The sequence below is a fragment of the Rattus norvegicus genome, chromosome 4, assembly GCF_036323735.1.
Source record: "Rattus norvegicus strain BN/NHsdMcwi chromosome 4, GRCr8, whole genome shotgun sequence".
NCBI lineage: Eukaryota > Metazoa > Chordata > Mammalia > Rodentia > Muridae > Rattus > Rattus norvegicus.
Genome location: NC_086022.1, coordinates 26,777,456 through 26,790,970, shown reverse-complemented (window position 1 = coordinate 26,790,970; position 13,515 = coordinate 26,777,456). Strand labels below are relative to the sequence as shown.

Sequence of the window (13,515 nt, the reverse complement as noted above, 5' to 3'; positions counted from 1 at the left end):
TTTGCACACATATACTTGGTTAAGGAATTTATGCTCCGGAGCTGGGACATAGGTCAGTGCAGAGAGCACCTCCAAGGGCTAAGGCTCTTCAGTTGACATTCCCAACCAGCCAGCCTTAAAAATGCACATCTCTGAATTCCTTCCACTTGGATGGCGGCCTCCCTATCTCCACACAGCCCAGGATTTAAATTTAAGCTTAAGTAACAGCTTCTATAAATAGATCCTTTTTTTTTATTCCTTTCTAAAATCATCTCCCAAGCCCATATGACTCAGTGACTCTTAAGGTAACTAAGTATTATCCAAGAGTCTCCGGAGAAGCTAACTGCACTTAGAATTCTAGACAAGAATACGTGTGTCTCGACTCGATGTAAGATAAAGTTGTAAGTAAGAGAGGCACCTTGTAAAAGGACGGCTGTTGCTGTGTTCTTTGAGAGAGGAAGGGAGGGAAGAAAGGAGGGAGAGAGGGAGGGAGGGAAAGAGGGAGGGAGGGAAAAATGAATCAAAATAGAAAATGGTCTAAGCTAGGCATGAAGGCACACGCATCAGGAGGATGTATCAGAAAAACTGTTTTCAAGGCCAGCCTGATCTACACAGTAAAGCCTGTCAGAAAGAGATGGGAGAAAGAAAAGGAAGAGCGGGGAGAAAAGGGAGAAAGGGCAGGGGAGAGGAGGGGAGGGAGGGAGAGAATAGTCTGGCATAGATCACTTGGCATTGCATCTCAAAGGCGGCTTTCAAAATGGAGGACTGTACACTAACAGGCTACTTGAGAAAAAGAAAGATGTTTGCTTACAATAGACCCAGGGGGGAGGATGCCTCTGTGCTAACACAGGCAGCACAAGTCACTGTGCACCACAGTCCAGCTTCTCTTCCCTACTTAATGACTTGCTTACTGTTCTTCAGGATTCTGAAGGGTTAAAGCCGTTTTGAGAATCAGTCAGGAAGCTGGACGACTGACTTCTGTGCTGTGACAAATATATTGGTAAGGTGCACTGACTGTTTGGTACCTAAGTTTGTACTCCCCGGGGTCAAAAAGAGACAATTCGAGTATGTTGTACTATTCGATTATATGGAACAGTCTCAGTAAAAATCAAGTGGATACAAAAGGATACATGAACTAATGGTCCTGGCATTACAGTTTAAAAAGTAGAAATAATAAATGTCATGAGACCATGATGCCCCTTTGATTCAGACTCTATCATTAATGAGAGCTGGTTGCATTTGGCTTAAGCAAGATGTCTACCACCTCTCTCTCTCTCTCTCTCTCTCTCTCTCTCTCTCTCTCTCTCTCTCTCTCTCTCTCTCTCATCTTGTTTTATCACAAATAAAACACCTTAAGATACATGTCCAAAATGCTATCCCTTCAGCACCTGGGAAGCTTTTGAATTGCTGGAAGGTTGGGAACTGTGTTTCTTGGAGACGAATCAAGAAAAGGAGACAAGAGAAACCTTAAGTGCAGTGGAGATCATGGGCAGTTGTCTACTGGTGCTGCTTAGAATCATGGGAAATACAGGCTAGGAGAACTCCTGTTTTCCCAACAGTCACCATATTTTTTTTCTGAATGATTTCTCACAACTGTCCTGACGGGTTTTTTTTTTTCTATCACTTATTCATTAAAGAAAGCAAAAGATTAGGGTAAGATTTCAAGGAAGAAAGAAATGAGCTGGAAATGTGATTTAGGAAAATGAATACCGAAGGAATTTAGTAATGCAGGCACCTTCAGGAAGATCATATTATGCTGGAGAGATTTTTGGTGGTGGGACATCAAGATGGCTCTATGGATAAAGGCAATTGCTGCCAAGAATGATTATCTGAGTTCAGTCCCCAAGACCCCAGAGGGGGCTGTGAGAGAAATGAATGCTTTCTACAAGTCATCTTGTACCTCCAGTGAACTCAGACATGGGATGTGCACACATGCACACATGTACACACATGCATGTACACAGTCACACGTACACAAATACACACAGAGAGATATGCATATGCACAAACACTCGCAGAGAAAGAGAGAGAGAGAGAAAGAGAGAGAGAGAGAGAGAGAGAGAGAGAGAGAGAGAGAGAATATAAAGCTTTCGCAGCACTCTAACACCATGGAGAAAAAGATGGACATAGGAAACTTCAGACATTGTTTTTGCTTCTGTATCAACTTCCTGTCTGTTTCCAGAAACAAGGGCTATTTGAGTTTGCCTTAAAATATGTTTAATGTAAATTATAATACATTTCATCAGAGCAACAGGCTCCGGTAGTGTCACATTAAGTGCTCTTGCCGTTGACTACTTTCTGCTGACACCTGTTCCCCATCACACAGCACTTTCTTCCGTCTCCTTATACATTCCAGACTTTAACCTTGACCCACACTCCTTTGTATTCTTCTCCATCTTTCCCCTGCCGCTGAGAACCCAATTAAGACTTTGAAGCCATGATTCCTGGTGAGAATCAATGCGCCCACGTCAGGGACTAGAAGCTAGTTAGTTACCAACCAGTCAGTAGGACTCTCTCTACACAGCTAACTGTACTCTTGAGAACTCTAACGCAAAAGCAAACAGCAATAATTATATTTACAAATAACTTGTGCTACTAGAACTAGACACTCAGTGGCTATTGCTTTTGTCATTACCATCAGAGATAAGAGAGTTGAACAAAAATACTATCAGAATTAGTGATACAAGCACATGACCATTCTTTCTATCACATTAGTGGTAGAAGGATAAATCACATGTCTACAGCAATGCTTACTTTGCTCTTTGACCCCGAGGATATCTGTCCCCTAAGCCACTGGTACAAGTTTCTGGTACATGAAAATGATTCTCTATTCCACACTCACTGTTTGAAAACAGGTGCTAAAGCTATTCTCCCAAGATGCTCATGTAGGGAAAATGAAGGAAGAAGTAACAATTCAGAAAAACCAACCGACATCAATTTAACCCAAGCTGAGAGAAAACCTACAGGGTCTTTGGGTAAATCACGACTTTAGCCTGCAGATTAGAGACAATAAAGTTATTGTTATTGGAAACCTCCAAAATCAATTACGTATGCATACAAAAAGGACTAATAAAATCCACTGCAGCTTTTCATAGCCCTCCTAATTTATGCGCTACAGCCTATGTGATGAACAAGCTGGTAGAAGGTTTGGCCATGAAGTTAATGTAGGGTCAAGCCGCAGCTCTGAACCTCTCCGTAATGCAAGAGAACAGTTTTATTGATGATCACAGATCACTATGTGGGTAGAACTCGAATAGGGATGTGTATGACCAATTATCATCCATAAATCCTAGTTATTATTATGAGTATTATAGTGTTGTGCCAATGTAACTAGAAATTTCAGCTACCCACAGTACCAACAGATTCATCTGAGTCCTAAGACTATTCCTTCAACAAACAAACAACCAGAACCAACAAGAAACCCTGTAACTTACAACTAGCAAACTGTGTGGCTTAGAATGGGTGGTCACCTCTCATTGCTTCCATTTTCCCCTCTCCCAAACCCAAAGTTGCCATTCTCCACATTCAAAATTAAACACTTCCGCCCCACTCCATTCTAACTCGTAAATGCTTTCAATTTCTTGATGCCAGTAATTTGAGCTCTTGGAAGGCTGAGGAAGAATGACTGGTGTGCATTTGAGGCCAGCCTAAACTACAGAGGATCTTTTTCTCAAAAAAACAAAACAAAACAAAACTAAACCTATGAGAAGACACGCACATAAATGCATAATCTATACAATTCTTCATACGAATTAACATTGGATGAACTTGGACGTAAATTCCAATGTGGTATGTCACTTTGTAATTCGTCTTGGGCAGAATTTAAAACTCCACTCTTTCTTATTTGTACCTCTTATAAAAAAAAGAAGATATAATGCACATCTCCAAGGCATATGTAAATTGATTACGAGGCAGGGAACGTTATGTCTCTGACATTGTCTCTGACAACCAAATGACAATTCTCATTATTTATAAGGGAAGCAACTTAATTGGAACACAGATGGAGACATTAAAAAATAAATAAGTTCATATCAAACACCAAACATGTATACTCTAAACACAGGGTGACATTTAGAACCTCATTTTATGTTTATTGTGAGTGGTCTGTGTGCTTCTGTGTACGTGAGTGTACATACACATGCATGCTGTGTGGGTAGAGGCTGGAGTGGGGGTCACTTTTGAGACAGAGTCTGAGACTTAATGAACATGGATCTGAACGATTCGGTTTACTCAGCTGGCCACCAGCCGCTGAAATCATCTCATCTCCCCAGTGATGGACTACCGGTGTGTGCCACCAGCCTGGCTCTCACCTAAGTTCTGCAGATCAGAACTCAAGCCTTCACGATTGCATGGTAGATATTTTACTGACTGAGCCATTCCCCTCAATCCTGGAACTTAGTTTTTAAAGAAAGTAGATAAAATAAAATAAAATTAAAGATGAAACATTTGTCTTATTAAAATAATAAAAACATGCATCTCTTTTGAACATAAAGACTTTTTATAACCTTGGAGGGGAAAGGTATAAAAACAGCTATAACATAACTTTAAAATCAGGGTTATGCACAATAACACTGCATTCAATGAAAACGAAAAGGCCCTAGAGGCAAAATCAACTGTTTTGTTAAAGATAATCATTAAGATGGATTTTACTTGCTATAAATGTGAAATTATAGTCAACACTAAAATCTAGACAGTGAGAAACTTGTATAAGGTAAACAATTTCACTTCCTCAACAAGAAAATTATAAAGAGCAAAAGATAAAATAAATGAGACACTTTAAACACAAATAGACTAAACTAAATAGACACAAGCTTTGTTGATGAAACCGTAAATGACAGCGCTAAGAGGGCGGGCTCACCAGTTGAAGTGGGGGTGGGGGGGGAGACTCACTAGTAAGGATGATCTGGGAGAGGCTTATCAGTAAGGAAGGTCTCAGAGGGTGGGCTCAACAGTGAGGGTGGTCTGGGGGGGGGCTCACCAATGAGGTGATATGGGGGCGGGCTCACCAGTGAGGGTGGTCTTAGAGGGCGGGCTCACCAGTGAGAGTGGTCTCAGGGGCGGGAGCAGGGGGTGGGGGAGGGGCGGGGGCTGAGGGGTGAGGGCAAAGCAACACATGGGCTTGCTGACCAGGCTCCACAGCTCAAACCCGGATAGAAGTCATAAGTTGACTCATAGGTCCTTACCTGGTTTTCTGTGCATCTTTGTCTTTGAATTACATATTTTAATATTTTTAAATTAAAAATTACAGCTTTAAAGACTTACCAAAGCAGCAATTTCATTTTCATATGAATATACTCCTCTCCGCACATTCATGTTCATACCCCAGATCGAATGCACTGCCCTTGATTTTACACTTGATTGTTCTACGACAACTGAGCAGAGCCCTTTAAGAGACTGACTTGTAGGCATTCATGGAGTCGGATACAGTTTTCATTTAAGGAGCACAGCTCAATTGATAGAATGCACATCTAGCAAGCACGAAGTCGGGGTCCCAAGCTCAGTGTTTACAAAGATTCCCCACCAAGGAAGGAAAATTCACTTACTTTGTTTTCCACGACCTTGCCTCCGTGTTCAATATGTCTCTCTACATAACCGGAGGACAGCAACTCGCTACAAAAACAAAAGAGAAATGGCAATTAAAGAGGATTCTGTTGTTGAAGACATTTCAGTAACAGAGGTTGGCAAGCATGCTCCAGGCCCTGGGTTTGAGCCTCAGTGCTTGGGGGATAGACTTATGTGTGGGGGAGGGGGGCGAGGGGTTGTTAGCCTTGACTATAAAGCTCGCCTTTAATAATTCTTTGACTCAGATTTTTAAACAAAATCAACATTTTACAGAAAGGGAAAGGAGAAGGAAGGGAGGGAGCGAGGGAGGGAGGGAGTGTGGTAAACAGCTAGGGCTTCTACAAAGATAGAAGCTGAACTACTCCACCATGTTATCCCATGGTGGAACAGAGCCGGTTCCCTCGCCCGCCCAGCACCAGGTCTAGGAAACTGTGGGAACACAATTACTTTTTCAAAATATACTAGTTTGGGGGGTTGTTTTGTTTTTGTTTTGTGTTTTGTTTACTGCAGCTTTCTATCAGAAAATTTTAATTTGCTACCTGTATCTTACCATTTTTTATGGATCACATGTCTTTTTTTCTTACTAATTACTAATCTGTCACACACAGAAAAAGAAAGAGTGAAGGAAATGAGAACGAATAGGAAATGGGCTGGCAAGGTGGCTCAGTGGGTAAAGACACTGGCTGCCGGGCCTGACAACCTAACTTCGGTCCTGGCATTCACACAGCAGAAGTAAATAACTGACTCTCTCAAGTTGTTCCCTGACACACGAGTTGCCCCACGTGTACAATGGCAGATAAGCACTACACACACACACACACACACACACACACACACACACACACACACACACACAAATAGAAACAAGAAATGAAAAAGCAAAACATCGTAACACTTTAAAGCCATTTTTTTCTTAAAGTTTTCTACACAACCTTCTCATATGGTAGGATATTCATACAACTAGTTATCTATTCGTTTAGTTCAGTGTATGTGTGTTGGTGTTTTGCCTGCATGTATGTCTGTGTTCTGAATATGTACAGTGCCCATGGAGGCAAGAAGAGAATGGAAGATACCGTGAAACTCGAGTTAAGATGGCTGTGACCCACAACGTGGGTGCTCTGAATTGGATCCAGGTCCTTTACAAGAGCATCCAGTGCTCTTAACTGCTGAGCCAACTTGAGTAAGAGAACCTAATACTATAGAAGCGTTCTAAAGTGCATATCTGTATAAAATGAATTTAGATAGAGTTTAATATAATGGGGGGAAGGATGATCCAAATGGACATTATGTGCTACCAGATAGAAAGTCTGGGACCAAGAATGCCTTCTATCCTTATCAGTCATTGTCAGAGGAGTTCTTGGTGTTGGGATTCTGTTCCTGAAAACATCACAGGCTACTGCCAGTGCCATTGGTTACCCTCCACAACCTGGTGCTGAAGACACCACATGTGTATGTCACTGGACAGGGAAAAAAATGAGCTTAGGATCGACTAGAAGCTTCATCCCCACTGACTAGCATTCACAGTGCTAGAAGAACTCACACATGCTACCAGCCAGGGGCAAGGGGGGATCACAAATCTTACCCAGCTATGAACTCTACAGTCTATCATAGTGACCTGCCTAAAATACATACCCACTAGTATAATGATGGCACACAAAAAAAATATGACAACCAGCCACTTTTAAAATTGGATTAAGGCCAGTTTAATCGGATGAAATCCATTGCTGACACTGTTAATAAGGCCAAGAACCTAAGACTAGATAGGTCATGGACCCTAGGGTAAACATACTACTATTATTCTGCTAAAGGAACCCAGCAGTGAAATGATTCCTAGTGATATTTTGCTAGATCCATAGATCAATGCATTGTTCAACCGTCACCACAGAAGCTGCTTCTTACGGTAGATGATATTCAACACAGAAACTAACAAACTGGACAACATGCAGAGTGAGAGACTCTGGACACTCAGCCGTCAATGTGATTATCTTTATCACTCTTTCCTCTAAAGACTCAGGGATCTATGCAGAAGATGCCTGACTGTAATACGGTAAGAAGAACAAGATCAACTAACCAGACCCCTCAGAGCTCCCAAGGGACGAAACCACCAACCAGAGTATATACGAGTGGGTGCCTGGCTCCCGCTACATATGTAGCAGAGGACTCTTTAATCTGGTATCAATCGGAGGGGAGGCACTAGGTCCTGTGGAGGTTTGTTGCCCCAGGGAATTGGGATGTTAGAGGAGGAGTTGGTGGCTGGGTGGGGGACCAGCCTCGTAGCGGAAAAGTGGAGGGGGTTGGGTTGGGGGATTTGTGGAGGAGAGACTGAGAAGGGGTGCAAATTTGAAATGTAAATAAGTAAAATAAATTATATATATAATATATGTATGGGGGAAAAAGACTGTAAAAGCCAGAAGAAATGAATGACTCTAGAAAAACGGCATTTTCTAAACACAACAGGACTGAGGCACATATGAACTCACAGAGGCTGTCCCAGTGCACATAAGACCTGTACAAATTCTAGCCAGCCATACTCCCATCACTGAGGACAGAAAGTGGAACTGATAGTTGCTTGGAGAGGAAAAGATAAATCAGTTTTCTTTGATGGATACACTGTAGGGGAAGGCTCATACTTAGGAATAGTTGGCCGATATAAAACGGACTCTATAATTTGTTTTGCTGTGTGCACATGCTTTTTGAGTTTGTTTGGTGTGATATGGGGTTTTTTTTTTTATCTTTTTAAGCAAAAAAATTAAAAGAATAAATAAATAAAAGAACATGAATTTAGGCAGGTGGTTGCCAGGAGAATGTGAGAAGAGAAGTGAGGGAGGGAACAGAATATGTTCAAACCGTGTTGTATGAACAATTTTTAAATTAAAAAAAAAACTAAAACCAAAACCTTTCACAGGTAAGAACTAAATTAATTAGATAGGCTATGCCTCTAACATCTCCTGTCTGTGAATATGACTTTTAAGTGTGATATATCAAGACCCAGCTTTGATAAAGCCTTTATTTTCCCTCCCTCCCCGCCTCTGTGTGTGTGTGTGTTTGTGTGTGTGTGTGTGTGTGTGTGTGTGTGTGTGTGTCTTATGATCATGTGCTCACATGTGCACATTCATGTAGAGGCCTGAGATCAACACTGAGTATCTTCCTTTACCGCTCTGTAACTTATCTGTTGAAACAGGGTCTTCTCTTTGAGCAGGAGTTAACTGTTTCAACCAGATTGGGTAGCCAGCAGGCACCACAGTCTGCCTGACTCCTCAACTCCACAGCGGAGCTTACAGACAACCTCGTGCTTGTACAGTGAACACTTCTCCCGCTAAGACATTTTCCTGGGCCCCAAAGCTCCTTAATTTTTTAGAGCACTGAAATACAAATAAAATCATCATGAATAACTAAAAAGAAAACATGAGGCTATTAAATCTATAATTCTACTCTATTTATACTCATTGAGTCAATGTTTAAAAAAAAACTCCTAAAAAATGTTTTATGAGTCATAAAGCCGAAGTTGTTCCAATTGTAAACTTCTGAGTACATGGTCCATCGTGATAGTCCCCATGCGTACAGCTGTTTGAAGTGCAAACTACATGCGCAAGCAAGCATTGTATTCAGACTACATTAACATAAAATAATATATATCTATATATATATTTCAGCAATATACTAATTTAGCAAGCAACTCTATATTAATGCTGCAGAATCTATGATTATACTTCCACTTAGGAAATTAAGTCCACATGTCCTTTGCATTTGAAAATGTAGTCATATATTTTCCCTCTCCTGTATGTGTGTGCTTGCATGTGTGTGTATATGCACACGTGTGTGTGTGTGTGTGTGTGTGTGCATGAAGCTCACCATTTTGTGTAGGCTGTTTGGTCAATGAGCTCCTGGGACCCATACAGAAACACACAGACATGCCTGGCTTTTTACATGGGTGCTGGGGATTCTAACATGGGCTGGCAGAGGTAAGTACTCTGACCACTGAGTCATCTGCCCACTCCCTAGATTATACTTTCCTACTCACTTCACCGGAGAACTCACTAAGGTGTGGTAGGTTGTATGTTACAGTGTTTTTTTTAAATGCCTAAAATGTTAATTAAAGTACAAAGACATTTGTCATCTTCTTAGTAGAAATTTCAAGACGATACGTGCATTTTCAGTGAACATGGAACACTTTTAAATGAATAAACCTGAGCCTTAGAATATGTATAGGTAAACTTCTGAGATATGTCAAGTATGGGTAGGTAGGCAGTAGGCAAACTGTGCTATATGTCGGCAGAATTCAGAGAACGACACCTATCTGTGGACTTACCCAATAGCTGGAAGAGTAAGTGTGGCACAGATGACTACAAACAGTAGTCTTTCTCTGTTGTGAGGTGTGTATAGCCCCTGTATACCTGATAACAAGGGAGGCAGGTGCAGCACTGAGGGAAATAGCCATGGAATACTGTATGCCTCAGAATGAGCTGCTGGTCCCTCTCCCAGCTTACTCCGTAACCGAAGAACACTAAATCCTCTGGCAATCCTCTGGAATCTCACTCAGTGCCTATATTGATCACCTTCAGTTTAGGGGTTAATTTGATTTGTGGAATTCTGTTCTCCTTCTGAGACAGCTACGGGCCGCATCAAAGCTGGTACATGTGGTAGCCAGCATCATGCGACTTAGGGTACCTTCTTTTCTAAAATGTATTGTTGCTGCTTTATGTGTGCGGGTGTTTTGCCTACATACATGTCTGTGTACCATAAGTATGCCAGGTGCTGGCAGAGGGCAGAAGAAGACATCAAAGGGAGCTGGGGCTGGAGTTACAGATGGTTGTGAGCCATGCTGTGGGTGCCAGGAATTGAATCCAGGTCCTCTGGAAGAGCAGCTGGTGCTCCTCAATGGCTGAGCCATCTCTCCAAACCCAAGAGAATTTTCAACTTTCTGCTCTGCCATCAGTCAGTGTAATTGTTGGCCTGTCCTCTTAATTGGCTCCTCTAATGGCCCTAATGTAGCTGCCGGAATTTCTAAGAATCTCATGAAAACAAATATATCCCAAGACTTAATGGAAGGAAGGAAGGAAGGAAGGAAGGAAGGAAGGAAGGAAGGAAGGAAGGAAGGAAGGAAGGAAGGGAGGGAGGGAGGGAAGGAGGGAGAAGGAAGGCAGGCAGGCATGTATGCATGCAGGCAGGTAAGCACACCTGATGCTCTACACTACTTTAAAAGGTAAGTGAATGCGTTCCGAAACTCATAGCTTTCATCTTCTCCTATGTCTTTTTCTAGAATTACACTGCATGTCTCCACCTAAACCCATCCTTTGACAAGGACATTTATCACCAAATGTCAGCTTAATCAAGATTCTCCTTCCTGGGACACCATGAGCATTGAAAGTGGAATCAGATTCAGGGAAGAAGCACAGTAGAAAGAATGACTGTTGAATGGACAGCCAACAGTCGCCTTTTTACTTATTTCTTCTTTTTTTTTTTCAGGTATATCAAATATTTCACACATTTCCAATAGTTTCTGACAAAGCAACATCGGTGTCTGCCTCAGACAAAACAAGAGATTGCAACAGTCTCCATTCCAAACTTGCTTAGCTCAACACGTATGATAAACAGGATAGGTGCCTGCCAGGATTCTGCGGAAGGCTCTCCGGTGGCTTTGGTACTATATGACACATCGTCCCCAAAAGTGGGAAAGAAACACTCTCACACAGAGGCAATGTTATTTAGCCCATCCAGCCAAGTTCCTGCTCTTGGGAATCTGAGCTAGTGAATTCTGGGGGAAGGGAGGAGGAAGTCATAGGGATGATAAAGGAAATTGAATCTGCAAGGTGGAAAGAAGCTAAGGAGAGAAACGGAGTGGCAGGCACCAGAATGGAAGCCCCAAATCTCTGCAGACAAAGTGCATGGATCCAGACCAGTCCAGCACTGACACTGTGTCCGGGTGTCTTGTTCTCATCACTGACACTGGGTAAATCTCCACCTTCAAGCTGGTATGAGTGAGATTAAAAATGGTCTTCAGAAAAATAGGCTTTAGGAAAACATCAGTCAGAGCAGTAGTAATAATGATCTTAATTCCTTAAAAACAAATCTAAAGTCTTCTGAGTTTTCAAAAGTCAAGGGAGTGCTTTCACTTGGATTATAAAATCTAGGTGATAAGACAGTATGAATCACAGCAAGAGTAATTACAGTGAGGAAAAGCCGTCTGCTTGGGAATTACACAGCCTTCCCAACGAAGCGTCCATAGCTACACGCACTGCTTGAAAAGGCTCCATGTAATTTACGCCAGAAACAGCTCGTGCAATTCTGTTGTTTTCTTTTGTTTGCAGTATTGTGAAAGTATACTAAGTGTTGTTACCTTAATGATTAGGCTGAAAACCCTTCTATTAAAAATATCTCCGTTCCTTCTATTAAAACATAAAATAATACTGCCATTAACAGAGTCTAAGTACATTTTCATAAAGTATCATGAAAGAGAAATGACAAAGATTACCTTGTCTTTTTCTTCGAGATAGTATTGTTTATTTATTGCAGAGTTAGGGTCTTTTTGGATCACTGTGAGCACAGGAGATGAGAGGGTTTCCATCAAAAGATGAGAGGGTTATCTTACCAAAACGTACAAAGAAAACTTCATGCTGACAGCTTACTTAATACCTTGAGTATGGGTACATCTTTATGAACTTTAAAAGACCAAACAGCTCTCGGTCCAACTCTACCTCTAAATCAAACTCTATTTTCTAAAGGAAGTAATGTTTTTTTCAAATTAGGAAGGTCGGGACTGGAAAGCTGACTCAGCAGTTAAGAACACTGGTTGCTCTTCCAGAGGATCAGAGTCCATTCCCAACACCGACACAGCAGCTTACAACTGTCTCTCACTGTAGTTCCAGAATGTCTGACACCTTCACACCAATGCACGTAAAAATGAAATCAAATACATTTATATATATATAATATATATAATTTATAATAATATAATATATGTAAGCAGGAATGGGTCCTGAGCTCTACTCCTCTTTTCGTTTACATGATATAATAAACCTATAATAGCTAAACAACTACTACATAGACACTTTGTCATACCACAGAGCATGGCGACACATGTCTTCCTCTAAAGAGGCTGAAGCAGGAGGATTGCAGCAAGTTTGAAACCAGTCTCAGCTACAAAGCAAAACCTTCTCTCGAAAACCTTAACAACGAGAGCAAACACTCTTTGGGTCAAAATAATGATGGTGCTCTGTTTCCTGAGAAACCGTCATGAATCAGAAGTAGCTTGTATTATACAAAGATTTGGGGTTGGGGGGAGAATAAGTATTTGATTCACTAGCTTTGTAACTCTGCCGTTTACTAGCTTTGTCGCTTCGGTCAATTTTTTAATCAATACGAGCACAATCCATCCATATGTAAAATGGAGATTATAAGTTTGATATGGTAACAAGCCTGCTTCTAAGTGATTTTGCATGACTTCGATAATCTTGATTTCGATCAACTACCTATTCACTAATTTGTATTTTCAAGTATTTTCCCTAGAATTCCCAGTTGAAATGTTTTGATAAGGTTTTTTTTTCTTTTCAGATTTATTTAATTTGTGAGGGTTTTGCCTTTATATGAGAGCATGTACCATGTGCATGTCAGGTGCCCATGAGATCAGAATTCAGTATAGGATCATTGGATGGTTGTGAGCCACTAACTAGGTACTGGCAATTGAACCAAAGACCTCTTCAAGAACAAGGGCTATACTTACTGAGCCCCTTATTGGGAATTTTCAGTGGCATTCACCTCTGTCTTGTCCTCTTAAGCCAGTTAATATTCTTTGATAATCACCTACTTTTTACATACTCTGAACTTTCTCATGCCCCCTTTCTCCACTGTACTGTGTTGTACTTTTGCAACGACCCAGTCAAACTTCAACGAGTTAAAGTTAACTCTTGTACAAGTCAGAACCTTGCTCCCCAACAGAGTAGCGGAGTGACCTTAGGTTGCCATTCTGAGTACAGT

At 41.3% G+C, this 13,515-nt stretch overlaps 1 protein-coding gene and 1 long non-coding RNA gene across 19 annotated transcripts in view; one reads left to right on the top strand and one right to left on the bottom strand.

The window, feature by feature from the left end:
- Adam22 (ADAM metallopeptidase domain 22) overlaps positions 1–13,515 on the bottom strand; it is a 254,860-nt gene that overhangs the window by 134,873 nt on the left and 106,472 nt on the right. For all 18 annotated transcript variants that reach the window (XR_010065701.1, XR_005503424.2, XR_010065699.1 and 15 more), the window contains one exon: positions 5,523–5,589. Coding sequence is in view for 14 of the 18 variants with exons in the window: in XM_063286647.1 (XP_063142717.1) it covers positions 5,523–5,589 (67 nt within the window). In the remaining 4 variants the exon portion in view is untranslated. The remainder of the gene's footprint in view (positions 1–5,522; positions 5,590–13,515) is intronic.
- Positions 130–12,504, top strand: LOC120102223 (uncharacterized). Its single transcript, XR_005503426.2, has 3 exons — positions 130–380; positions 901–979; positions 11,008–12,504. It is a non-coding gene; the product is annotated as an uncharacterized LOC120102223 (long non-coding RNA).